This window comes from Carica papaya, chromosome 3 (assembly GCF_054855325.1).
Source record: "Carica papaya isolate Zhongbai chromosome 3, ASM5485532v1, whole genome shotgun sequence".
NCBI classification, from domain to species: domain Eukaryota; kingdom Viridiplantae; phylum Streptophyta; class Magnoliopsida; order Brassicales; family Caricaceae; genus Carica; species Carica papaya.
In genome coordinates, this window is record NC_142311.1 from 34895346 (window position 1) to 34923213 (window position 27868).

Consider the following 27868-nt stretch of genomic DNA (forward strand, 5'->3'; position numbering starts at 1 on the left):
TTATATATTTTATTTTTATTTAAAATAAAATCATGAGTTCGAAGTTCATTAGAGATAAAAATTTATCATTTTATGAGTGTATTATAAATTAACAATAACTGATTTATAATATTTGATTCAACGAGATCAAAAATTTAATTTATTAACGAGTTAGTAAGAACGCAATGATTAAATTAGATTTAATTTTATTGTATAATGAAATATCGAGATTAAATAACGATTACGTGACAATCAGATTCTTTTAATACGGAGTAGCTAGCTCCCAACTTAGCCTTTACTAAAAAGGAATTGAATAACTAAAACAAATAATTTTGACATGGAAAAACCGGCTCAAAATTATTACTTCCCTTCCAAAAAGACATTAATCTTGCAGTGTGTGAAATGCCAAGTAAAAGGGCATCAATAACATATATTTTTATACTATATATACACACACACACACACACATATATATATATAGATGTATGTATATTGTAGTAAAGTTAAATTAGGCATATTGGGTCCACCAATGAGACAATTAACTTGAAAGTTTAAACCTTTACTTCTGATAAGATCATACCTCAAAATCAAAGCAACTTAAAGGAAACCAAATTAGATTTTATCATTGCTTAATTATGTAGCTTTATTTCAGATAATTTTTTTTTTTTAGAAAAATATAATTTTTTAAATAATTTAAATTTTTTACTCTCACTCAGTATAATATTTGCATATATATATATTATATTATATTATGTTGTACTGTAAAATATTTCAATATTATATATATATATAAATTTATTAAACACAAGTGACAAAAAAAAAAAAAAGGGAAGCAATCATTTGGAGGAGAATATTGGAATTGCCGTCAAAAAAAAGCATGGGGAAGAAATTTAAAAATATATATATATATATATATATATCCATAAGAAGCCAGATGTAGACATCGCATGCTTGTAAATTGAAAAAGATTAGACGCATGCGTCTACTTCATGAAACCAAATTCAAGAGAGGACCCAGCTGTACCACTATTTTTTCAATTATTACAATGTATAGCCAAAAATATATAAATGCTTCAAAATATATATATATATATATATATATATATCACACCAAGAGGAAGCTTTATATATGTAAATTTCCACTGTAACAATTACATTTCACAGGCTTATTTTTTTTTTGACAGTTCCCCAACTTAAACACACTGGGGTTAGTCTCTGTCAATACTCAATACAAATATTTTCAATTATAATTTTCAGGTTTATGTAGCATTTAAGGCCTGATTACAAGGCAAGAGAATGATCCATTCATGTTGATGATTCAATAACTAATACTGGGTGTAATGCATACACATTGGATACAATGTGTATATATATATATATATGTAAGAATGAACCCATTTGATACACGTATATGTATCTCTCACCAACGATGGCTTCAAGGTGGCTTCAAGGGTTGATCTTGAGTTTGCTTCGCAAATTGGTTTTACATCTATCAAGACCCAACAAGACCTTTCTGCCGGGCATAAGAGACTATCGACATGAAAAGGGAGGCGCAGGCCATTCCCGATACGATCACCACCTAAATTCATGATATTTAAACATGAATATTAACAAAAGATGTTCCAGTAATTAGGACTGATCAAGTCGGGCAAAGTGCCCGGGTTAAAATTTGTAAATTGATGCAGTTTTATTTTAGTACCGAGGCATGAACCCTACATACCCATTTAAATACATGGCTGTGACCCTCCCTCCAAGTGTATGGAAGGTTCATGCCAAATATTGCAGCTACCAGTGAATATATGGAAAGGCAAACAGTCCCGGAACTTAGAAAGAGCTCTAGCTGCATGATGTAGCCAAATTTCATTAATACAAATCGGGATGACATTTTTAGCATGACTTCCATTTTCCGACTTTCCAAGTATACTACAGTTAGCTCAAAAGCAAATGAAAAGAAGAAAAGAAAAAGAGTAAGCGAAGTGCATGCTAACGTGTATGCGAAGAAAAGACGATGTTTCCAAGAGAGCACCTGAATCAGCTGATTTCGATGATTGTCAAGCTGCAAACAGAGGCTGGATTGCATTAGTAAGATTCTTTCCATTTCCAGATAATCTTAGTGGTCTCAAACAGCTGTGGAGGCTTTCAATAGTTTAAGGGAACTTCCCTATTTCATTACAAGATAGAAAAGTAGAAAATCAAAAGCCTCCTTCAGCATATTAATGCCTTTTGTTAATCTTGGTCAAAATAACAAGTTCTCCAACTAGTTACCTGGATATTTATATAATCTTCAGTATCATCAATGTATTCCCGCAGCTGCTAGGAAAAGATTTACATAAAACACTTTCATCAATTTATCGATAAGCATAGAAATAAAGATAAAAAATAATACAGAAAATACCGTTGTCAATTTGTTCAATGTGCTATCAATTTGCATAAAGTAAGCCTGAAAAAATCCAAATTTCTGCTCAGATATTTTACTAGGTTATAGAGGTAGAAACTGAAAATCACATTTTAGATTATTTGTAACCTCGAGCAACATTTCAAGTTCCTCAACGTCATTCTCTTCTCGGATTGTCACTGCACTTCCTTTACTTGTTCTAGATATCTTCGATCCTACAGTGGGGGAAATAGGATACCAATTTGGAGCACTAAAGCCACTGACAGGCGAGCATGCTCCAGTTAACTTTCTTGACAAGTAAAGGTCTGCCATATCATCATCATCATCCAGAAGTTGTTCAAGTTCGTCCCTTACCTGGAAAGCACAATACTTCTACAGCTTAAGTCCAAGATTGTGAAAAACCCCCAAGTTAGTTAGTCTCCACATGCTTTAACATGAAAAACTTAAGCAATATCTGCTGTGAGATGCAGAGCAGACAAAATATTGTTAAGATTTATTCAAACACTAGGGGTTGAAGTATTAATACTAAAGATAGGAATATGCTAGCGAGATATCCAAGATAACTTACGCACCTGTCTTTAGTGATGGAAATATGCCACTTCTAAATCAAAATCAAGCAGGCCATTACTTTAAGCAGAAATGGCAACCCTTCCATAAACAAAGATCAACTGGGAATTCTAGTCCCTGTCTCATTTTCTAGTTTCCATTCTCTCTTTCAAGGACTTGTTTGAAGGGTCCTTTCGCTTGAAAGATTCAAAATTATGTTCATCCTTACCATCATCCTAGCCCTATTGTATCGGTATCAAGTATCCCCTTGCTGAAATTTGCTAGTTTCTACTTGAGCAGTTTGATTTTTTTTCTCTGACTGAACTTTTACTAATTTTTTGTCTTGTTCATGTCTATCTTATTTCTGTTTCATTTTTCTCTTCAATTAATGTTCGCTTTCATTTAGACTCCTTATGTTGCTAGAAGATCCATTGTTCCAGTTAGCATCTATATCTTTTACAAACAGAAGGCAATGTGTAAGCAAACACAAGATACTGTTCACTGAGTATGTCTGTACATGAATCTTTGTTTCTCCATCAATGGAGTGCAGATATGCGGAAGAAAAGAACTCCCCAAGAAACCAGGATCCACTCCCTTAAAACATAATACAGACTTGTACGGTCCAAAGACATTTTCTATATTCCAGGTACATTTTTTCAATTGGAAATTAAAATCAGTATTTTTCCCAATTCAACAGAAAAAATCCTACACATTGCAGTTCTAGGCAAGTAAATAAATAACTGGCATTCAGTCAAAGTTGCTAACCTTTCTGAGCAAACAACATTCTAGAATATGGGTGAAAATACTTAATAAACAAGACACTTAAAGAAAGGATTTACTATTTAGGCATTGGAAGTGAGATACTGATCCGTGTGCTACAGATTCCAAGTACAGATGTTATCATACCTTTTGAACTCGGTTTGTTAACCTAGTCATAGCACTCTTCAATTTACGCACGTGATCCAAATTACGGCTGCTAATCTGCAAATATATGTGCATTTCACAAATGCAGGAAAGAGCAGAGAAATGCACTGCACAATTCAGACTCGGTTGCTTAGTTAACCAACTAGATATGCATTTTACACACAATTTGCTAAAAGAAAACACAAATTGGACAAGCTTGAATCTAAAAAAGCAAAAAGGCCAGGGAAATTAGACCTTGTTGTCATTTGCTGTATAAAACCAACCTGACAGAGTCTCTTTATCTGCTGGAGTAGGCCATGCGAATGATTATGTTGCACTTTTCCATGTTGCACATGGTTTTAGTGTGGAAGTACCCGCCACATGTTTTGTGCTTTCAGATAAAAATGATCTTTTTTGAGGAACAGACATCATGTATCTTTATCAGAACTTCCTTTACATAGTCCTTTTATTTTAGTCAGAAATTAGTGGACCATTAAGGAGTTTCATTCCACAGTTGAAATTCTACAATTATTGAGGATGAGGTATGCCAAGGTAGATCACAACTGTCCAATGTGGCTTCCTTCATGCACTAGATGCATATGAGTGAAGAACAACGAACACAATGCAAACAGAAGCCAGATCAAACAGTGAAACTACAAACATTTCGGAGAAAAGCTGTCCTTTGGTTTACTTATTTAAGAATAATTTATAGTGTTTTCTTCCCTACTCCATGTCGTATGTGAGCATCATCACTTGTTGCTGATTACAGGGTCTACTAAGTCATTTTGCACCAGTCATAGGACACAAATCTAGTTCAAAATCTAAGAAAAAGTTGTAGAACCGTGAAAACCAAAAAGAGAATATACAACATTAGACTTAATTTAGTTATGCATGCAAAAAGTTATAATCAACTCAACTAGACAGAATGAACAAAAAGGAAAATAGATGTGGAAAAAGCCTTTACCTTGGAGGTCAGCTCATCTAAAGCTGGATAAGTGTCAGTCTCCAGTTCTCTTGTCCGCCCATCAAGAAAGCTACAAACAGCTTCTAAAGCAACTTCAAGGGCCCGGAATTCGAATGGAAATTCTGCATCACACAAACCACCAGCACATTTTACCAAATAGATAGGTCAGCTACAAGCGAGAGCTGTTTTTAACTAATAAGTCCACTCAACACGGTGAAATAAATTCTCTTAATTGGTGTAGCTACAATGGATTAATTCTCAGACCTAACCTTTTCCCAAAACAAAAAGAAAAAATGGAAAAGTCCACTCCATACTAACTAAAAAATGTACTTCTACATCAGCATATTAAAACCAACTAAATGGAAAAGAAAGAAGAGTTTAATAAAAAAGACAGGGAGAGCATTGTTTACTAACGCTAAGGTTACCATTTAGCTAACCTGTGTCAACCTCTTGTCTTTCCCCAGCCTGATCTTCTTCTTCTTCTGCTACTCGGCCTTGGCCAATGGTATTATCAGGCAATCTTCTTTGAAGTTCCTCAACAATGGGGATCACATTAATATCAAATGGATCTCTAAGGAACACCTGAAGCACCCTCAGAAACCCATCAAAATTCACTCAAAAAAGGGAAGAAAACAACCATTTTACCCTCCACATTACTACGTAATGACAAGATCGAATTCATAAGAGAATGCTCATAAATTTTTTCTTCTTCACAAATCCATATCCAATCACATAAACAGAGTGAAAAACTTACTTCCTCTGACGTAATTATTGCTTTTACGTGCTGAAAACCAAACCAACAAAGAAGAATAAAAAAACAGAATCAGTCATCTAGAAGCTTCAAACAAGTCAAATTTAACATACGTAACTCATAACACAAGCACTTATTTACAAGATCACCTCTAAATTAAGAACAATGACTCTCTCTCGGCCAAGAATTTTCGAAGGATAAGACAACAAAGGATCAAGAATCCGAAAATCTCTTGCGTGAACCTGAACTCGGCGCATGATAGCGTACTTATCCACGTCAAGCACCGTACTCTCTCCATCGCGGTTCACCAAAATCCAGCTCGTGGAAACCGCCGTTTTCTTCTTCAACGACGCTTGTGTCTCCACTGGAACCAAAAGCTCCGTGTCCATACCTTCAAGAGTTCGAGGAATTGAATTCCTGGTCTATACTCACAACCAACAGCTGTGCTTGTTCGATAAGAGAAGCAAGAACGAACAAGCGAAGGAGTGAAGTGATAATCTGTAGAGATGGGGAGTGTTTGGATGCGGGGACAGAGGAAGAAGTCATCGGGATTAGGAATTAGAGGGAGAAAAGATGATTGATCTTCGGGGCTTAATTTTGCATGGGTCAGTGGCTGGCAGAGAGCGAGGTAGGCCAGCAGTCGAGTTAAAATGGAGGGGAAGAAACGGTTTTAAACAGATAATACTTCACCACTTTCACTCACAGTCTTTAGCGCGTGCACTCACTTTCTCCTTTGTAAACAAAAAATTACATTTATTTTAAAATAATTTTTTTTCTTAATTTCATTTTAAGATAATGTTCAATAAAATATTTGTTTGATATTCTTAAATTATCGTTTCGACTTTCGACTTTATAATAAAAAATCGATTCTAGATATTATTAAATTCATCAAGATACTTTTAAAATTTAATTTAAATATTAAAAATATAAAAACTATAAATATTATAAAATATCTAATATATCATTTTAGACTAAAAAAAATTAAAAATATTCATTTATAATGATCACGAATGTAATTATTTAGTTTAATTTTTATCATATTAAAATTATCATAATTAATTGTCTTTACGCGTAAAATAAGATTATGTTTTTCACATTTAAAGCAATTCCTGCCTATAATTTGAATTTTTTTTCTAATGTATTTTTAATTATTATTTGAGATGATTCATACATAATTCCTTTTAGAGTAGATATAAAGTTTATAGTTGCACCATTTGATATTTCAATATCTAAGTAAAATAAAATATATAAAATTGTTATATATAGTTTATTAATATAAATATAATTATACTTTTATTAATATTAATTTAAAAAAATTAAAAAAGAAATATATTGAATTCATACTTAATAAATTATGCTATGAATATGTTCTTATAACATCTCGCATATATAATTTTATTATATCTCGAATATTTTTAATACATTATTTTTTTATAAAAAAATTATTTGGATTTGAAATAATATTTTAACATAAAATTTAAAATTATCTATTTCTTAATCTGTCACAATTTAATTTTTTTTATTTATTTCCAAATTTGTTAATTAAATTGTGATATGAGATTTTCTTTTAATTAAACGCAATGGCTTTAACTATTTTTGTATTAAATTAAAATTTAAATAATTCTTATTTAATTAACTATTAAAACTATAATTAAAAAAATGTGGGATTCTCGGGATTGACATTATTTATGAACTTATATAAATAGAAATTTAATTTATTAATTAAGAAAAGCAAATTAACAAATGATTGGATTGCGTATAGACAAACATTTTGTAATAAATTTAGACAAGCTTAATTTAAGCCTCCAAGTGCGTAACGTTGGTCCACCATAATTTGGACACTTATTCTTCTGCTATGCAACTCATTATCAATTAAATAAATATAATTATTAGTTTATATGCGTTATAATTAAAATTAAATTTAATTATTACAGTCTAATAAATATATTAATAATTATATTTTTTAAATTAAAAAAATTAAATTATATTGTTTTAACATTTATAATTATTTTAATTTAAAAAAAATTAACTATTATTTAAAATATATTATGATTCGTTTGAACGAAATTAAAATTAATTATTACATCTTAATAAATAAGTTAACAATTATATTTTTTAAACTAATAAAATTAAATCGTGTTATTTTAACATTTATAATTATCTTAATTTAAAAAATCTAACTATTATTTAAAATACATTATGATTCGTCAATACGAAATTAAAATTAATTATTACAGCTTACTAAATATATTAATAATTATATTTTTTGAAGCTAAATAAATTAAATTTTATTATTTTAACAATTATAATTATTTTAATTTAAAAAAATTGAACTATTATTTAAAATATGTTATAATTCGCCGGGACGAAATCATATTTGATTATTATGTCCTAACAAATATGTTAACAATTATATTTTTTGAGCTAAAAAAATTAGATCGTGTTATTTTAACAATCGTGTTATTTTAACTATTATAATTATCTTAATTTAAAAAATATAACTATTATTTAAAATACATTATAATTCGCTGAGACGAAATCAAATTTGATTATTACGTCCGAATAAATATATTAATAATTACATTTTTTAAGCTAAAAAAATCAGATTGCATTATTTTAACAATTATAATTATCTTAATTTAAATAAATTTAACTATTATTTAAAATACGTTATGATTCGCCGCAACGAAATCAAATTTGATTATTACGTTCTAATAAATATGTTAACAATTATATTTTTTGAGCTAAAAAAATTAGATCGTGTTATTTTAATAATTATAATTATTTTAATTTAAAAAATCTAATTATTATTTAAAATACGTTATGATTCACCAAGACAAAATCAAATTTGATTATTACATCATAATAAATATATTAATAATTATATTTTTTGAGCTAAAAAAATTAGATCGCATTATTTTAATAATTATAATTATTTTAATTAAAAAAATTAACTATTATTATGAGTACTTTATGATTTATTGAAATAAGATTAAATATGGTCATTATAATTCGACAAATATCATAAGTATTTAAACATTTGATTCACTGAATTAAGTTTAACGAGTTGTTTACTGTCAATCTATAATATATTTATAAAATAATAAATTATATATATTTAATAAAATTATAACTCTTTATATATTTAGTAAAATTATAAATTATCTTTTAAATAAAATAAAATAATTTTATTTATTAGACCATCTGAATAATGGTTTTATACTTTCCTTTTGGAACTTAATGCCAATCGTTCATACTCAATAAATTCTACACTGCCCATACATATATTAATTAATGTACCACTGTTATTTTAAGATATGGTTAATTTTAGAAAAAGAAATTCATGTATTTATTATTAGAATTTATTGCCCAATGCCACGTGTCAAACGTTCAACGGCAGATTATAATTTTCATCATAATCAACGATCAAAATCAGTCGTCCTCATCACCCACCATGGACTCGCACACCACCATTCCCATCGTCCTCGGCAGTCTTGCGTTTCAAATCTCATTCAGTCAAAACAAAAAAATAAGGCAAACAAAAAAAAAAAAAACAGTAGAAATCCAGCAATTTATATATACTGCTGATTCGGGCAGACCCGAACATGCACGAAGCTTTCTTTTATTTCTCTCTCTAGAAAACTCTCTCTCCCTCTTTCTGTAAAAGTACTAAAAAGGAGAAGCCAGAACCCTAGTTTGATCTTTCACGTTTCTTCTTGTTAAAGCATAGAATCTGCGTGATTTCAATCTATGAAATGTGCTTTTTGGAGAACGATTGAGAGAAGAAACAAGTTCTTAAGAGTGAGGATCGCTTCTTTTTGGCATTTATAGGGTTTTAGATTGATGAAGCAAGTTCGTCAATGGCAGAGGATATGCATCCTCTCGTTGCTTACTGTTTCTGTTTTTGCTCCCATCGTTCTTGTTTCTCACAGGCTTAAGGCCCTCACTTCCACCGGTAAACTTCCGTGTTGATAGTGCTCTTTTTACGTCTATATGTATACATGTGTCTTGGTATCTGTGATGTAACGAGATGAACATTTTCTTAGAATAGAGTGGATGATCTGTATAGGATACATGTGGACAACGGAAGCTTCCGTATCAGTCTTTATGTAATCGTCCAAATCCACATTTCTTATTTGCACCGTTTACTATGTCTTTGCAATATCGTTGCTTCTCTTTTGATTTGATCTTTCTTTAATGATTTTATTTGTTCGAATTTTTGTTTCTGTTATGGCAGGGCGGAGAGAGTTTATTGAAGATTTATCAACTATTGTATGAATCCATATCCTCAAATCTGAAAATTTTCTATTGTTGTTCCTGTGCTCTGTTTGATTGCTAAGCAAAGTGGGAGAAGGACGAGAAATTCAAGTGTTTGGATTTCTTGTTTCTTTATCTTTTCTGGTTTTGAGCTAAAGTGTAACCTTCTCTTGACTTCCGTAAAGATATTCATAGCAGTTTGAGATTTCACAAACATGCGGTTTCGGAATATTATTTTGTTTTCACCTACTAATTTCATTCTCCCTAGCAACGAAACAGAGCACAGATTTCATTGCTTTCCGCCCATTGATGTTTTGGATTATTTGTCTGATGCAGAAGTTTAGAACAGATGGTTTAAAACTCAATGCAATTCAGCAGGTAGCTTGAGATCTATCAGTTCTGATTTTTTTTTTTTATTGTTTGCTTATATCTTCTTTTGCCTCATATACATGGAACTTGTTTGCTTTGTGATTTAGGAAGATGGAAAAGATTTGAGGGAGCCAAAATTGGTCATTTACAAGGATAAGGAGTTTAATTCTGTAGATAGTGTTAATACTTCTAGCGAGAATCTTGATTCTAACCTACCAAGGAGTTATGAGGATTTGAATGTTTCTGTCATAAAAAGTGGTCAGTATCATGAGGTTTCTGTTCTTTATTTTGCCCTGGAGGCCTTTGTTATTGATTTTAATTTTGGTTTTATTTTTATTGTTTCAAGTTTCGGAAATTTATCTTGAAGAAAAAGAAAAAAGTGAGAAAAGTCAGCAGAAAACAATTTTAAGATCTGATGAAAAGGTATGTATATAATCGGAAAGAATTTGGCTGTTTTTAAAGGAGTTGTGTTGTTTGATTATGTAATAGGTGGCTGGATTGATGCCTAGCATGGTCTGGCAATCACATGATAATTTGCTGGTGTTTTATGTTTTTTCTTTTAGAGGACAGTGGTTCTTTATGTTCTTTTCAGTTTTTAGTGAGAAAAGCTATCCTGTCAGTTTCATGAGATCAAATTAGTTAGCAAGACTAATTAATTAAACTACTGTTAGTAGAGTAGAGTACAAGGTTGTCATTACACACCATAGTTTCATTGAAGTAAACTGCACTCTCCTGGGAAAATGAAACGAGTTTCCTGTTGGTTCTAAATGTCTTCTGAGATGCTGTGAGTATGTAGGAGAGATCTAGTGTTGAGCATATCTAAAGGAGGTCGATTACCTTAGCTACATTGTTGTGCATGTCTAAAGGAGATAGATTGCTATTTGTTGGTTAACATAAAAATACTGGTTAGGAGAATAAGTGGTGCAGGATTGAGGTTTTAATAAACTCTATTAAGTGCAAACAAGAGGAGGATCTTGAGATGGATTTTGGAGTAGGTTTTGGGAGGGTTAGACAAGCAAGGAGGAAATTAATGAATTTGCAAGAATATGGATAAAGGATTAGGTAATTATCAAAAGCTTCTAACGTTCAACAAGATTGATCTTGATGGTCAGAGATATGCATGTAGGTTGTTATAGAGGCAAGACCTCAGATATTGGTTGAAATAACTGGAAATATTTCCGAATTTATGATGTTTGGTATAAGATAAATTCATGGAACTATGAAAATGGACTTGTAACGTTGGCTCTATCAATTTTGTAAGAATGATGTGAAAGTCAAGTGGAGAATCCTACGTGTTTCCATGTTTGTTAAGCTTAATTTTAAATATTTTATTTGAGTACACCAAAATTAGAAGTTTATGCCCCTAAAAAATGCAAATACTACACTTTTTATCTTGAAAAAAGCCCTTAAAAAATGCTTGAGTGAAATTTCTGAAGGTGATGGCTATGTGATATAGCACCATGGAATAGGGATTAGAAAAGATAGTAAAAAGGGAAAATTTTCTTATCTACTATTGAGATCCACAAATCACATGGATAGAGAAAACCAAGCAACCAGAATCAATGGTTGTCACAGCCTCAATTACAAGGTTGTCAGGCACTCGTACTATGAGAAAATATCAGCATATATTATTGATTAGCAATTTTCTAGCACTGAAAAAAAAAAATTTTAAAAGAAAAGAGAAAAAATATTATTCACAAAGATATCAAGGGGATATCACCCAAGTATAATAACTAGTTACAAGTCAATTAAGTGGTACATTGCTATCACAAGATGTTCCTAATCATTGATGTCATGATTTAACAAAATAGAATTAAATGTATGTATTTATCTATCTCTAATATATGTAAAGTTAGTCTCAATGTCTTCAAATGCTCTCGCATTCCTTTCCTTCCACACAACCCAAAAAATAGTAAGTGGAACAAGAAATAAATGCCTATTTTTTTTACAAAAACCCGCCCAAGCCCACAATTTTCTATTCACATTCTCAACCATAACTCAATTCAACCCCAGCAGCCCTAACACAGAAATCCGTAAGCTATAAGTCTTCGGGCACCGCAACAGTAAGTGGTTACACGTTTCCTCATCTGATATGCACAAATAACATCTGTTAACCCTAGTGATTCCTCTTCTTTTAAGCATATCAATAGTTAAAATGCACTCTTTCGCAGCTTCTCATGTAAAAAAAGCCATCCTACGCGGTGCTCTACTCTTCCAGGTCTGTTTGAAGGGTGCACCATTGTTAATACTGCAGCTATCCCTTTTACACAATACCGTGTACATAGACCTCGCAGAAAAGCCTTTCTTCTCATCTTGTTTCCACACTGAAGAATGATCCATATATTTATAGAGCGTCTATAAATCCTAATATTAATGGGATAGCGTTAAAGCTAACTGATAAGTGATAAAATCCTACTAAATTTTTTTGACAGGAAAAAATCTCACTGAAACAATATGTATAAAAATCACTAAAATATAATAACTTCACACTGGGAGCAATCATTGTAATGATACTTCATTACTAATAGTTTTGGAAGCTATTATGTTTGATGGTCCCACATGACTCTAGTTTTTGTTGTTCCTATGAGGAGTGAGAGCAAGGATAGTACAACTTTTGTTTCATTCTTAATGCTCATGGTTCTTATTTTGCTTCGAGAATCTGTTTGGTTCCCTTATTTGTAATCCAGTCGTTATAATACCTGTAGATAGATTTGGGAGCAAGAATTGTATAACTTTGGTTTCATTATTAACCTCATGGTTCTGATTTTTGTCCTGAGAATCTGTTTGGTTCATTATAATAGTTGTAGATATATTATCATTGAGTGGCTATAATGATTCAGAATTTTCATCTTCAATCATTTAAGCTTTGGAATTTAGGCCCATAGATCAAAGCTAGGGCAAATACTGGAAGCTAATTTTGTAAATATTCTTTGTAATTTTGTTAAATGTTTCTAAAATTTTTGAGAAAAAGAACGATGATGATTACCAGTATACTAAAATCTAAATTAGGTAATTTATTAATACAAATTCATTTTATACTAGGTCTGCATGCCAATAATTTTGGATATGGAAAGGTTGTATAAAGAGTAATCTTTTCTTCTTTTTTAATTCAATGATCAGTTAATGTTTATGGTTATCATACTGGCATCTCTAGTTGTAGCAGATACACACTGCTTGCCATTTATATAACATTCCCAAAATTGCATCTTGTCCTTGGCTTTGCCTATAGGAACAATATAGTCAAAGATCAGTTCAGCCTGATCAGAACAAGCGATCTCCATTGCACACAGATGACAAGATAAAGGAGATGAAAGATCAGCTCATTAGAGCCAAAGCATACGTAAATTTTGCACCTCCAGGCAGCAATGCCCACTTAGTCAAAGAGTTGAGAACAAGAATAAAAGAGCTGGAACGGGCAGCTGGTGTGGCCTCCAGAGATTCAGATTTGTCAAGGAGGTAAAAGGAGAATTGAAATTCTAGCTAAGGATTTGTTTTAGTTGATCATCCAGTAGATGAAGTAGGAGTATAACAGTTCTTTAAAGTAAAAGTTTTAGAGAAAAGAATTCCACAGAGTGCTACTACTTAGGAGTGAAGAATTGCATTAATTTGGTCCTGAAGACCATTGGTCTTTGCAGCGTTCTGCAGAAAATAAAATCCATGGAGGTTTCATTGTCGAAAGCCAGTCAGATTTTTGATGATTGTCCTGCAATGGCCACCAAGCTCCGTGCTATGACCTACAATGCTGAAGAACAGGTACGGGCACAGAAAAATCAAGTGACATATCTTGTTCAGCTTGCTGCAAGGACTACCCCAAAAGGTCTCCATTGCCTTTCTATGCGGCTGACAGCTGAATATTTTGCCCTACAGCCAGAGGAAAGGCAGCTACCTAATCAACAAAAATTGCATGATCCTAGTCTTTATCACTATGCTGTCTTCTCTGACAATGTCCTTGCTTGTGCAGTGGTTATTAACTCGACTGTCACCTTTGCAACGGTAAATTCTCTCAGGTCGTTTGCTACAATTTTAATTTAATTTAGTACCATGTTAGTGCTTCTGTAGCTTCTGGCTTATATTTAGATATAACTATAGAATGTGCTGGCAGAAAGGAAATTGATGAGTATTTATCCAAATCTGCAGATTCATCTTACCAATAAGACTTGCTTATTAAGAAACAAAAGTTCTGTGCTAACTCAGCCTCAAGAATCTTCTACTCTATTTCTAGATCAATTGTTCTAACCATACTGGTAAAGAAGGATTCATATGAATGTAGTATTGTCTTTTCTGAAGGTGCCGCAGGCAGAACTGTTTGTCTCTCAGGATTGACTGAGTCCAAACGTTCTAAAAAGAACTGCTCCATAAGAATGATTCATGTTAGATTAGATACTTATTATTATATTACTGTTGGTTCAAGTTTTTTCTGGTTGAATGTAATATATTAGTTGTCCTGCCAAAACTTGTCTGATTCAATCATTGAAGTGAGTGTTGGAGGATTGTTTTATGTGCTGCAGTAATACTCGAGTCTTCACACTTAGGCATTAATGCACAGAAAAAGAAACTATTGTATTGTCTGCTGTTAGGAGATGGGATGCAATGATTGCAATAGTGGAAGTTCATAACATGTGGACCTTTTTTCTTTAAACATAATTGTGTACAGTGTGCGCTTTATGCCTATTTTTCTCTCTCTCAAGTAATTACTTGGGAAAAGAAAGCATATTGTTGTTCTTGCTTATTCATGGTACTAAGTCATGAATTAATAGCCAATGCAGTTTTCTCCCACTACCTATTTTAAAATATCTATGGTAAGTTAATGCACTTGTGCAAAAGCTTCTTAAATTGGTTATGAAGCCATTTATTTTTCTTCCTTTAACAGATTACCATTTGCAGGAACCAGAAAAAATCGTGTTCCATGTGGTGACTGATTCGCTGAATCTCCCAGCAATTTCAATGTGGTTCCTAGTAAATCCTCCTGGCAAAGCTACAATCCAGATCGAGAGCACAGACAGTTTTGATTGGTTGTCTTCAAAGTATAATGCCACCTTGAAGAAGCAAAATTCTCATGATGTGAGATTTAACTCTGCCCTGAACCACCTTCGATTCTATCTGCCAGATGTCTTTCCTGAACTGGATAAGATTGTTCTTTTTGACCATGATGTGGTAGTCCAAAGGGATTTAAGCAGACTTTGGAGTATTAATATGAAAGGGAAAGTCAATGCAGCAGTCGAGACTTGTCAGGAGGGCGAAGCTTCATTTCGTAGGATGGACATGTTTATTAACTTCTCAGATACATTAGTGCCCAAGAAATTTGATGCTAAAGCCTGCACATGGGCATTTGGAATGAATTTATTTGACCTGCAAGTCTGGAGAAGACGAAATTTAACTTCTGTGTACCATAAATATCTGCAACTGGTATGTGCCTTTCTTGTCTGCATTTGCTTTTCTTCCTCTCAGAATGGTTTTGTAACTTTATGTCATCTATTCCATCTCTGAAATCAAGTCATCCTTTTGGTAGTTTTTTACGGAAAGAATTTTAGGGTCTTCAAGAAGTTTGATTCTCCAATTTGTTATTTGCTTTTGGTATCTCTCTTTGACTAGCTGGGATTTTACCTTGAAGTTAAACATTTCTTCATTATTTTCCTGTACTCTCTTTGATCTCCTTCTGCTCAAGATTTTGTATCTGTCAAAGTATTTTTGAAACCTGTAATTTTTGTGATAACCAAGAATAACTACCCTCAGATCTTATAGATCTTAAACACATTCCTTGTTTGTAGTTATATATCACGTTATGCTATTGGGTGGAAGAGATGCTTAAATGCCTGTTACATACTAGGTTATGACATATTGATGTTCGCATAGATAGTAAATCATACCTGACTGCTGCATCATTGTACTATGCATAAATAAGGAGGGAAATTGTACTGTGCTCTTGTATCATGCCCGCATAGCAATTTTCTGACATTTATAGTAATCTAAGAACTTTATATGCTTAGCCTCTAATGCTATTTATTCGATTGTTACCTGTACTAAATTACTACGAAAGTTTAGAAAATTATTGTGTGACACATTATGCCTCGGAGGCATCATGGTAGCACCCAAACGGTAAGAAGGTTGGTTTCAAGTTGCCTTTCTTACAGGTTTCTACTCTTGAAATGTGCATAAACAATGTTTTAAGTACCTATGGATGACTCTTCGAGATATTTTGGTGGATGATGCGTAGATGATTCATCATTCTAGTATGCATCATTACTTGCTCTCGGAAGGGAAAATACTTGTATTCCTTTCTTGCGAAGTTATTTCATACACGCTAGGTGTCTCATTCGTGTTCTCTGGTGATCTGGTGCAGGGATATAAAAGGCCGTTGTGGAAGGCTGGGAGTCTACCCTTAGGTTGGGTGACCTTCTATAACCAAACAGTGGCCTTAAATAAGAGATGGCATCTGCTTGGGTTGGGTTATGACTCAGGAGTTGGCCGGGGTGACATTGAACGGGCAGCAGTTATACATTATGACGGAGTCATGAAACCATGGTTAGATATCGGAATAGCAAAATACAAAGGATATTGGAGCAAGCATGTCGATTATCATAACCCTTACTTGCTGCAATGCAATATCCACGAGTGATTGAGTATAGCAACAATAGAAAATGGTGTATTAGTTGATAGATATACATCAGATTCTTCATTCTTTAATGATCACACGGGTAAATTTCAACTCAAATTCTTTTTCCATAAAAATTTTTTCCGGCCTTATAATCTTTGTAGGAGTTGAGCCCCTTCTTCTTATCTAGCTATTACTGGAATGTAATAAGAGTCACTGGAGAATGTTATATTGCAGCTAGATGTCTGTACATAAAATCGAAACTGATATATGAGTACCCTTTCGAACACGCACTGGAACGATCGGTTCCCTTGATTTTTTCATATGACGATCTCGCAAATTTATTGTATTTCATCAAGACTAGCGTTTTACCACATTGGTGACGGTACAAATCTGAAACTGCATTTGATTTGGGTGCGTGGTCTCTGATCCGATGTGGGAGTATTGACATCAAAGAACAAGAAGCTTCGAGTAACTGAGAAATACTGACATGTACTCTCTATAAATGGTAATTTACTATACTAATTTGAATTCTCTAAATCTGAGATTAGCTTAAGTCGTTATACTATTAATCATTTAAATTATTTACTTTAACTCAAAAAAAAAGTTGTCAGTTGTCATATTGGGATATCTGTTTATATTTCATAAAGCAGAACTCAGGCTACGATAAAAGGCGTGTAAATTCCACTCCTTTAAAATCTTTTTCCAGAGGAATGCTCAGAAAATCTGTTAATGGATGATGTGACACGTGGAGGAAACTAATTGGGTATTTCCGGATAGGGGATATCAAGTGATGGGCTCCAAATCCTATCAATGTTAGTGTACGTGGTGGGTTGGACAGATTTTGATCCAATAATATTAATCTCTCTACTCTCTCTACATTCCTTTCCAACCTCTCACAGCCACCTTCGTACTCATTTTCTTCATTCATTATCTCCAACAGAAAACGAAAATGGCTTCCATCACTGCTACCGCTCCCACCTCATCAATCATCCGTGCTGGCCTTGCCCCCAGGAGATCACTGGGTGTCTCAGCTTCGCCTGTTATCGGTAAGATCTTTGACTAATACAGAAGTTAAATCACAACTTACCCATTTGAATCTATATAAACTGTGCCCCTTCATCAAACTCTTAAGAGAGAAAGTAAGGTTGGTTCTGAGGGTGTGTCTGAAAATTTGATTTCAGGACTGCCATCAATGGCAAATAAGGGAAAAGTGAGGTGCTCGATGGAGGGAAAGCCTGAGAAGAATGAGAGTGGAATGAACACGGGGATGTATGCGTCAATGGTTGCAGCAGCAAGTGCGTTGACCGTGTCGAGCCCGGCGATGGGTTTGGTGGATGAGAGATTGAGCACGGAAGGGACAGGACTTCCATTTGGATTAAGCAACAATCTTCTGGGTTGGATTTTGTTCGGTGTGTTTGGTCTCATCTGGGCTCTCTACTTCACTTACACTTCCACTCTTGATGAGGATGAGGAGTCCGGATTGTCCCTCTAAATATATCTCTAAAATCATCTTCCTTCTATGCTGCCTGTAAAAAGAGTTTCCTTCTTTTTTCAGCTCCTCTGTTGTAGTAAAGCAACCTGCGCTTTCATCCTTCGTCTGTCAATTGCATGATTAAAATTATTTTTCCTTCATTAGACAAAGTTTCTTTAGAAGGTTGGGAAAAAGATATAAAATAATTAGTGGATTGTGTATATAATGCTTGATTCATACTGTGATGATAAAATTTATAATGTTTGATTTAGTGTAATTGAAGATATTTTAAAATAAAATTATGAATGATCAAATTAAATTTTATTAAATTGAATATTATTTAGTAAATTATGATGATTTTTAGTAAAAAAAAAATATATTATGTGATGGCATTACAATTTTTTTTTTTTATTATAGTTATAATAATAGACTAAAAAAATTAGATTTTCAATTTTCTATATTCTTAAAAGACTTGTGTATTCGTCTCTTACGGTCTTAAATAATGAAAAAATTCGAAAGTACTAAAAATGTATTATCATTAATAAGTCTTTCAAAAATAAAAATTAATTACGCGGGATGCACGATACAATCTTGTATGCATTTTAATCTATCCTTTACATACTTTAATAACCAATCTTGTGACAACATTACAAAGACTAATAGGTCGGTAATCAGAAGGGGTTGTGGGATGAGATATTTTAGCTACTAAATATATGAATTTATGATTAATTTTAGCTTATTATATATGATTATTGATGTAATACCTAGGTTGAAAAAACGATTTGAGATAATTTTTTTATTAACATAATTATTTAATTATTTATATTTTTATTTTATTAATTTTTTTAAAAAAATAAATAAATTAAAGACGAAATTGAAAATAATTTTTTTAAGAAAAATGGTAAAAATTTGAGTTCGGGAGTGTTTTTGAAAAAAAAATTAGAAACAGGAGTTAAAGTGTAAAAAGAGAAAATTCAGCCACGTGAGAGTCCAGTTAGCAGCTCCGACGAACCGAGCACGCTGCGTGTCAAAATACACTAACGTCGGCGCCACACGGGCGATTCGCGTGCTCAGCGATCCGACAACTCAGGTTCGATCTCGCACGCATGAATGGCGCATATTCGTTTCCCCCCTTAGGTACGATCAGACGAACGAGATCAATCACAATGAACGGTTCTGATTCGTTTTCTCTTTAGACGGGATCGGACGGACGAAATCAATCGCGATAAACGGTCCAACTCGACGCAGGATAAATATAAATATCTTGCGTTGCAGAAAAACTCAAACCTTAGTTGTCAACTCCCGTCAGAAAAGAAGAACCAGGTGTTGGAGAAGAAGGCCGATCGCTAACCGCCATCGCATTGAAGTCACCACCGGCAACTAAAAAAGGTAAAAAAAATTTCTACCCACTCAAAATTCGATTTCGAGCATCCTTGTGACCAAATTCGAACATTCTTTCAAGTACTAGTGAAAGTTATCATAAAATGCTTATTTATTCGTTTTTTTTTTTATTTCTTTAATTAACGTTTGTCTTTTAGAATGAACATTCTCGTAACCTTATTGGACATTCTAAATTATTATATAAAAAATGTAAACTCTAACTTTATTTTATTCGCTTCTGTACGTAAATTATAAATTTATTTCATTTAAGATTTTGGATCTTTACAATTGATAATATTCAATATAAACAAGGTTACATCATTTTTAATGACAAAATTTTTTAAAACTTGGTACCTTTATAGGATGTATTTATTCGAGTGTCAAGTAAATGTCTACAGCTGTGTATGGTTCCATAAGTTGAGTATTCATCCATGGTGTCTTCTGGTGCAACAAAACTCTTCCAATAGAACCAGAAGAAAAGCAAAATACAAAGAAAACACAGTAAAACCCAAGAGAAGGAAGTAAGAGCGAGTGTAGAAAAAATCAAACCCAAAAGACGTAGACTCCATGAGAAAAAAACCCATGAGAGGAAAAGACTTTGTTAGTACTTAAATAGAATTAAATATTTTGAAGCCCAGTCAAATGTTGAGTCAAATTTTCCTGGCCGCCTCTTTCTTCACCCTTCATCTTCTCCTTATTCACCCTCTGGATCACTTCTCTGAAGCAGTAGAACCCATTTAAACGCAAAAATCCAGAATCCCAAAAATCCCTCCTTTGCTCCCCATAGAACCCAAAAAACCCCAGCCAAGCGCCTCCCTTCTCAGCTCTGGGTATCAGAAATCTAGACAACTCTCTGTCTGGTTCTTGGGTAAAATTCTTAGCCACTATCGGTTCTTCTATCCAAAATCTGACACCCAAAGTACCAAGCCCCTCCTCTATGTCTGCAAAAATCGATCTCCCAAAAGCGTGTCTTTCTGTCTTGTACACCGGAGCCAGTCCCCCTTCATCCACCACCGTTGGATTGCTCAGTTTTTGAGATTTTAGAGAGACCCCAAATTTTATCGTGCTACTTAGTTTAAGTCCTCGAGCGCGCACATACAGAGTGACAACTTGAACGGTCGCTGAACTCTGTAAAATCACTCTTCCATATAATATATCTACTGGAGAACGGTTGCTTTATTCTTGCTTTGCAGATGTTTGATGAAATGTCTATGAGAACTCTGTGTTTGAGAGTGGTTGCAGTATAGATTGTGAAAATGGGGATTTGTGCTTTTTAACTTGCTATAATAGTTTATTTTAGAATTACTTAAATACTTGAAAAACAATACCCATAATTTGTATCGCTAAATAATCTTTATTTCAAGGGACAAATCTGCACTTCATTGATTCTTAGTTTTGCGGTTCATCTTTTTTAGGAAGGTTCAAATGTTCAAACTTAGCAAAGTTGAGCACACATTTCGTTTGCCGCCTCATCTACTTAGCCTCGCTCTTGAAGAAGCTATCAAGTTAGAACTGGAAAGTCTTTTCTTAGATAAGGTTTGAAGTGAAATTCTTTTTTTTTCGCTTTCAATTATACGGTTCCTATAAGTTTTGATGAACTATCCCAGCAGTTTCTAATTTATGGAGCTTATGTTTGATGAAGGTTATTGCAAATTTGGGACTTTGTATATCTGTATATGATATTCAATCCATTAAAGGAGGGTTTATCTTTCCTGGAGATGGTGCTTCAACCTATACGGTATATTGAAACTATACTCTATCTTCTAATTTCTCTTAGATAGATTTACATGAATATTTGGAACTATACTCTATCTTCTAATTTCCCTTAGATAGGTTTGCATGAATATTTGCATGCATATGAAACATCTGTTTGCCGACAAATAAACATGTAATAGCATTAGCACACCTCTTTGAAAGGCTTAAGATCAATTTGAATTATTCAGTATATTTTCAAGCATTCCCATGATAGCATTGCCCTTCCAAGCCTAATGTTTACTTGCAAGGAGATGCATGATGTCATATTATATGAGTCTGTCTTCAGTTTTTCATGGCATGACATTGAAATAAAGCCAATATATATGCTTTTCCTCTGTTAACATTTTAGTTAAAAATTGTTTTTTTTTTCTTTGTTTGTATTGATGGAATTTGCTATTTGGTATGAGGATCTTGAATTTTTCTATGCCAGCACTTTCTATGGCAGATAGGTTATCCTAGTTATAAATTTGATATTCTCTTGGCAGGTTGTTTTCAGACTAATTGTTTTCCAACCATTTGTTGGAGAGATTATTGCTGCAAAACTTAAAGAATCTGATGCGAAGGGTTTGCGCTGTATGTCTAGTAAAATTTGCTCTCTTGTTTATAATCCAGTCTGAGACATATTCCTCTTGTTTCCATTTCTTTTTTTTTTCCCTTCTATGGACATGCTAGCTCCTTTATAAACAATTTTGCAATATACTTTATAACGACCCTGGAAATTTGAAATGAAATATGTGTATTAAAAATGTCAAATGCGGAAGCGAAGTCAAAATTTTGATTAACATCCCTTACACTAAAACCAAAAACGTGCTCAAAATATAAAAGATCAAACTAACTAAAAGAGAGACTCGAAAGTAAAAACTTTGAATATGACTATGGAGTCTTTAGGCGTCCCATTCGTCGTCTTCCTGCGCGACGGGATCGGGAACAATGTCTTCTTAATCTGAAATGATTAAATAAGGGATGAGCTACACTAGCCCAGTAAGGACATCACGATATCTCACCGTTACGGAGGTAAAGGTGGGTAGAAAACATAAAAAGACCAATGGAGCATGATTTACAACAAATCCTTTTTATTAATAATAAAACCTTTACCATCCACTTACCTCGACGAAATTTATAAAACAATATACGAAAGCAATAACATTATCATCATCATGAAATCATATAAACTGTATAACATAATACTTATCACGCCTTTTGTAATTCAATCATTACACAACATATTTTCCTCATTTACCAGCCTACTAGTATCCATGGGGATCCATAGGGGTCCCGCTACCCGTTAACCCTTAACACTTGAAATCAGATTTCAGGGCCGTCCCCATACCCCGTCCGGTATGGGCACCAAAACTATAAACCTCATTACCCCGTCCGGTATGAGGGTGAAACGGGTCGTCCCCATACCCCGTCTGGTATGGGCGCCAAAACACATAAGGTCTCCATACCCCGTCCGGTATGAGAGACCACAATCCCGGTAGGGTTCCCTACGGACCCGGTCCGTCCACCATCTCCCAGGATATCTAGTCAGGCTGACCACATTATACAATTATCAATTTACATAATCTTTCATTCTCCTTTTCCTCAGTCAGTATCATCAATTTACATACAAACAAGCAAACAGTAATTTATGCCAAACAAGACAACATACAGCATCGGTTTCTCAGTCATTTAACCCATAATCAATAAAGCAGTAAAATATGCACGCGAAATAATGAAATGAAAACATCAGACCTCATACTGCATTTAAAACTGTAAAATATGCCAAATAACAGTTAACCGACAAACACACTAGACTCGGGCTCCATTAGCGACCTTAAGCAATTTCACACATTCGTTGATTCAAGAATTACCATTTTATCATTATTGAACTTTAATACCGTGATAGAAAATAGGGTGAGGGGTCCTTACTCGTTTCGGGGTCCGAACACGGCTTCACAGTGCGCCTACAGGCTGTCCCTAATTTTTCCTGAATTTTTTCCGGAGAACTGAAACGCACTACCGGTACCTGCACGTGTTCCAAAAAATCCCAAATTAGGCCCAGGGCCCCTTTTTGGCCAATATCGCAATTCTGGCACTGCGGCTCCGCCGTGCTCCGGCAACGGCGCCGCCGCTTGCGTCGGCGATTCGCCTCGAGTTGGCCGTTTTCGGCTGTTTCTGGCCGAATTCGGCCACACTTGCATCGGTCCCTGCGATAAAACAACCCTAGGGCCCTCGGGGGGCCAAAAAATTACGGAAAACCGAAGCTTACCGGCGGCGGTGCTCTCGGGTGCGGCGGCTCTTCGGTGAGGTTCGTGTTTTGGTGATTCGGCTCCAATCAACCTGTAGAGAAAAGAATGGTGATCACGGTGATATAAAAATTGCATCAAACGGAGGCCGGGAAGGGCCTCATCGGAGGCAAAAACCGAGGAGGGGCACGGCGGCGCCGCTGGGTTTCGGCCGTGTTTTCCGGCCGTTTGGCCGGGATTTTGGCTCCGATTTGGCCACAGGGGAAATCAGCGTGGAAAAACGAGTCGGGGGTATGAAATTTACCTCGATCGGCGGTCGGAAATCTCCCTGGTGCGGCGGCGGGTGGCGGCGGTCGGCTTCTCCGGCGTCTGGTTCGTCTTCTCCGGCGAGGGCAGACGGCTAGGGTTTTTGTGGTCAGGTGTGGGGGTTCTATTTATACCCTTTTGCCTTTTGATCTCAGCCGTCCATTTTGATTTAATTTGGGCCGTCCGTTTTTGATTGAATCTGGGCCGTCCGTGCAATTGCATCTGGGCTGTCCGTGCGTACGCTTGATTTGGACCGTCCGATCGCGCGTATGCGGATCGCCAACGTGGCCCGTCCCCGGTCGACGTGGTCTTGACATGTGGCAGGTCCTGTTGACAAGGACTGCTGATTGGGTCTGCTGACGTGACACTTTTTTTTTTTTTTTAACTTAATAAAAATAATTAATAATAAAATAACTAAAATTTCCTAATTTTCCGGGCGTTACATACTTTCCATGTCCCCTGCCCGCTTTCTGGTGGTTACTCTGGATTTGTCTCGTGGAGGAATTTTAGAATATGATATAGTCATGTTTTAAAAGTCTCAAATAGTTTTGACCGATATATTTTTAGTTTGGAAATTTTTTCAATTACTGAATTTAGGAGCATCAATTAGCTCTATGCTATCCTGTGATTGCTCTTGTTTCAGAGAAGCTGCATGAATTTCTCCCTAAGCGGCCAAGCCACTTCTCTGTCCCTTTCTCTCAATAAACTGTTATTTTTTATTTTGGTTTGAACGATAAATCTAAATCAAACTGAAAAATCAGTTTTTATTTTCCTGAAACTAAACCAGACTAGCTTATACGTCAAAACAAATTAAACTATTTAATTAAGTTTGTTTCTACTTCTTATTTGGCTTGGCCTTATTTTTGGTTTTCTGAAAATAACAAATATAAAAATAGTTTTAGGCCTTTCTTGGGGTTTTTCTCAAAAATCGAACTAAGGTACAAGCCTAGAGTATTTGTTTACACCTTAAATGATTTAAGTTACATTTAAAAGGTACCATAGTTTCATTTGTATATATTTATTTAGAATTTATTTTTTAAGAAAATAAAATAAGATATGCATATAATATGTAAAACTAATATAAACTATCTTATATAGATGTTGTAAGTAGGTCCTATAGTTGACATTGTTATTTCAATTACCGCTTGGACAGTTAAATGAGACAATATCTGTCCTGTACTTATGTATGTTGTAGATTCAATTTTCTGTAAAAAAATTAATTAATAATTTTAAAGTGAATGCACATGTACTGGATATGAGAAAGTACTTCTAAGGGAAAATAAGTATTTTTCTTCATGATAATTTTAGCAATTATTTGAAAAGAAATTCCAATCTTCAAAGTTTTCTCTCTTTCCCTGGAGATTTTATCAAATCTCGAATTCTCTTTCTTGGCCCAAAAAAGATTCTGAAACCTTTATATTTCTCTATAATCAGTATTTTTCATTTTATAGTTCGCCATGCCCCATCCAAACTATAGATTGATGCTTTCACAAGAAGAAGAAGAAAATGAAAGTTGAGAAATTTCGGGGAAAAATCTAGCGGAATTTTGAAGATTCAGAGAAGAATAGGGACATTTGGAGGATTGTAGATTTTTCAAGTAAAAAAGAGTTTCCATTATTGTAGAGAAAATTTCCATCTTGTTTTCACATTCAATATGTTTGTAACATTTAAACTACTATTTAGCTTTTGACAAAAAGATCCTGTTTGTAACATGCATAAAGTTAATGTGAACAGTTTCTTGATAAAACATAGAATGTGTTAATCGAGGAACCTCAAAAGCATATGATAGTTCTTGTTAGATTTCCGATAATACTTTTTATTATGTTTCTTCAATATATAATTTGATTTTTTTGGCTTGGTTTGGTCTGACTTTTTGCTTTAGAACCAAAATCTTACACCCCAAATTTTCTTTACTGCACAAAAATAATCCTGTTTTTATAATTGGCAGTGACACTAGGATTTTTTGATGACATATACGTACCTGTCCATCTTTTGCCAAATCCTAGCAGTTTTAAGCCAGATTCCAATAATAGGTAAATCTCCAAGCCTGCTATATCTTGCTCTGCTAGAACATTAAAAACATCTACAGAATTTCTTCTATTCCTTCTTTTGCATCATCTTATGACTTCTCATTGCTATATTGGTACTTCAGGAATTATGTAAGATGGGTATGGAACTATGGTGGTGGCGATTTTATTATTGACGGGATAGATCAGGTTATATTTCTATTTTTTTGTTTGGCACAGATGTCCCCAAACGTCTACTGCACTAGTTTTCATTAACTGTTGATTTTAAAAATGACAGATTAAATTTCGAGTTCACAGCGTCACGTATCCTCCAATTCCAGTTGAGCAACCGGAGCAATCGAAGCCTTTTGCACCTATGGTGGTTACTGTAAGTTGATTTTGATATCATCATATTTTGACTTGGATATATTTTTACCGATAGCATTAACTTGATAAGGTTGTCCCTCGAAGTTTTACCGAGACCGAATTACATACTTTTAAGACTTTTTTGAATTTTTTGGGGTGGACAAATTTCTCATTGCTTGCAATGAAGTGAATTTAAAACAAAAGATTCTCAAGATTTGAGTGATGAAGTGAATTTGAAACAAAAGATTCTTATTTTATTGTTGGAGATATTTGCTTGGGCTGGCAATTTGGCATTAACTTTTCAATGTTTCATGAGAAATGCAAAGAAGGATATTGGGGTTTTTTTCCCCCCTGCTGTAAATCTCTGGAGTTAAGTTGGTAAAAATTAAGTATAATTACATATTTGCAGGGATCAATTGATTATGATGGACTGGGTCCAGTTTCATGGTGGGAGGATGTGATGGAAGTTGAGGAATCCTGAGCTTTGCTGATGGGAACATGCACAAATATGGAAGTTTAGCATGGCAAGTTTTTCCTCTACTGCTTGCTAGTAACAATTTAGTATTAGACTACTGGACATAAATTAAAAGTTCAATTGTTTTTATTTGGAGTTTTAATCTATTGTGGTCATTTCAACTAAGGAAATTTAGTCATCGCGTAATGTTCTTTCATCTAGAAATATAATTAACTCGTTAAGATTTCTTCTAACTTAACTATTGCAGTGTTATCAATGTATTAGCGAGTTTAGTTTTCAGTTTTACCGATTCAAATATTATAGTTTTGTCATTGTCAGTTTATAGTACATTAATAAAGTAGTAAGTTGTAAGTCCTACGCGAGGTTTGAACTTTTGAATTTTAAGTAGAATATAACGGTTTTAACTATTAGATTACTACGTTGTTGTTCTCATTTCATTAAAGTTTAGGTGAATACTAATTCAGTATGAGTACGTAATATTAACCTACCTCAGCAAGACCTGGGCAGAATAGCAGAGCAAGTACGAGTATTAGTAGCATATTTGATCCCTTTGAATTCTATATTCGAAATTGTGATCGGATTTATTTATTAAAAAGAATCGATTTTTTTTTATTTTTTTAAAAAATAATATTATCTTAGTGAAAAATACCTAACTTTAACATCTTCGATAGAGTTTAGGATCAAAATCGGAGTTATACATGGAGGACATCAATCAATCTTCGATTGACCTCCCAATTTCATTCATCAAAGTATCAGTCTTGATGTTTATATTAATGTCATCTAATTTTGAATTCTTTGATCTCATAAAATTATTTTCACCTCTAAAGATGGAGATTAAATTATAATTAATTTTATAATTGTTTATTAAGAAAGTTGTTAAGAACTAATTATCACTCTCCAAATCCTTCTGTTTTAAGTTAGTAAACCAAAAAAATTTAGAAGTAAATGGATTTGTAATTAACAGAAAAAATCAAAAATAAAAAATAAAAAACAAAAAATTCAGGGTATATTTTTTAATTGAGTTTGATTTCATGAAAGGAAAACCGAAATTGATATTTCTCCTACTAAGTTTAACGTTATATTATATAATTTAATTAGTACGAAGCATATGTAAATTTTTTTT

The 27868-nt window shown here is 33.7% G+C and overlaps 4 protein-coding genes across 11 annotated transcripts; 3 read left to right on the forward strand and 1 right to left on the reverse strand.

The window, feature by feature from the left end:
* Nucleotides 1-1081: 1081 nt before the first annotated feature.
* On the reverse strand, nt 1082-6185 carry LOC110814757 (magnesium transporter MRS2-I). 7 transcript variants are annotated; one of them, XM_088216794.1, is made up of 11 exons: nt 5687-6184; nt 5541-5570; nt 5224-5368; nt 4787-4908; nt 3826-3900; nt 2503-2727; nt 2374-2418; nt 2244-2291; nt 2005-2034; nt 1699-1818; nt 1082-1557 (listed from the first exon to the last, which is right to left on the reverse strand). In XM_088216794.1, the coding sequence occupies exons 1-11, from the start codon at nt 5924-5926 to the stop codon at nt 1471-1473; spliced, it is 1167 nt and encodes a 388-aa protein (XP_088072920.1). In that variant the 5' UTR covers nt 5927-6184; the 3' UTR covers nt 1082-1470. The 7 variants fall into 7 exon arrangements, 4 of the variants coding, with proteins under 4 accessions (XP_088072920.1, XP_088072921.1, XP_088072922.1 ...); XM_088216795.1 differs by having other exon boundaries at nt 2244-2288; nt 5687-6183; XM_088216796.1 differs by lacking the exon at nt 1082-1557 and having other exon boundaries at nt 1967-2034; nt 5687-6185.
* Nucleotides 6186-9120: 2935 nt separating this feature from the next.
* GAUT6 (galacturonosyltransferase 6) lies at nt 9121-17107 on the forward strand. 2 transcript variants are annotated; one of them, XM_022042253.2, is made up of 10 exons: nt 9121-9492; nt 9775-9809; nt 10131-10172; nt 10271-10421; nt 10510-10586; nt 13393-13619; nt 13799-13916; nt 14031-14156; nt 15048-15569; nt 16504-17107. In XM_022042253.2, exons 1-10 carry the CDS (start codon nt 9381-9383, stop codon nt 16777-16779), a joined length of 1686 nt encoding a protein of 561 aa, XP_021897945.1. In that variant the 5' UTR covers nt 9121-9380; the 3' UTR covers nt 16780-17107. The 2 variants fall into 2 exon arrangements, with proteins under 2 accessions (XP_021897945.1, XP_021897944.1); XM_022042252.2 differs by having other exon boundaries at nt 9122-9492; nt 13799-14156.
* A 487-nt stretch (nt 17108-17594) lies between these two features.
* PSBW (photosystem II reaction center W) lies at nt 17595-18390 on the forward strand. The gene is made up of 2 exons (XM_022042254.2): nt 17595-17804; nt 17940-18390. The coding sequence occupies exons 1-2, from the start codon at nt 17708-17710 to the stop codon at nt 18248-18250; spliced, it is 408 nt and encodes a 135-aa protein (XP_021897946.1). The 5' UTR covers nt 17595-17707; the 3' UTR covers nt 18251-18390.
* A 1949-nt stretch (nt 18391-20339) lies between these two features.
* On the forward strand, nt 20340-27024 carry LOC110814836 (RNA polymerase Rpb7 N-terminal domain-containing protein). Its single transcript, XM_022042421.2, has 8 exons — nt 20340-20739; nt 21025-21145; nt 21252-21347; nt 21850-21937; nt 25847-25931; nt 26051-26114; nt 26203-26292; nt 26680-27024. The coding sequence occupies exons 2-8, from the start codon at nt 21035-21037 to the stop codon at nt 26749-26751; spliced, it is 606 nt and encodes a 201-aa protein (XP_021898113.1). The 5' UTR covers nt 20340-20739; nt 21025-21034; the 3' UTR covers nt 26752-27024.
* The last annotated feature ends 844 nt before the right edge of the window (nt 27025-27868 follow it).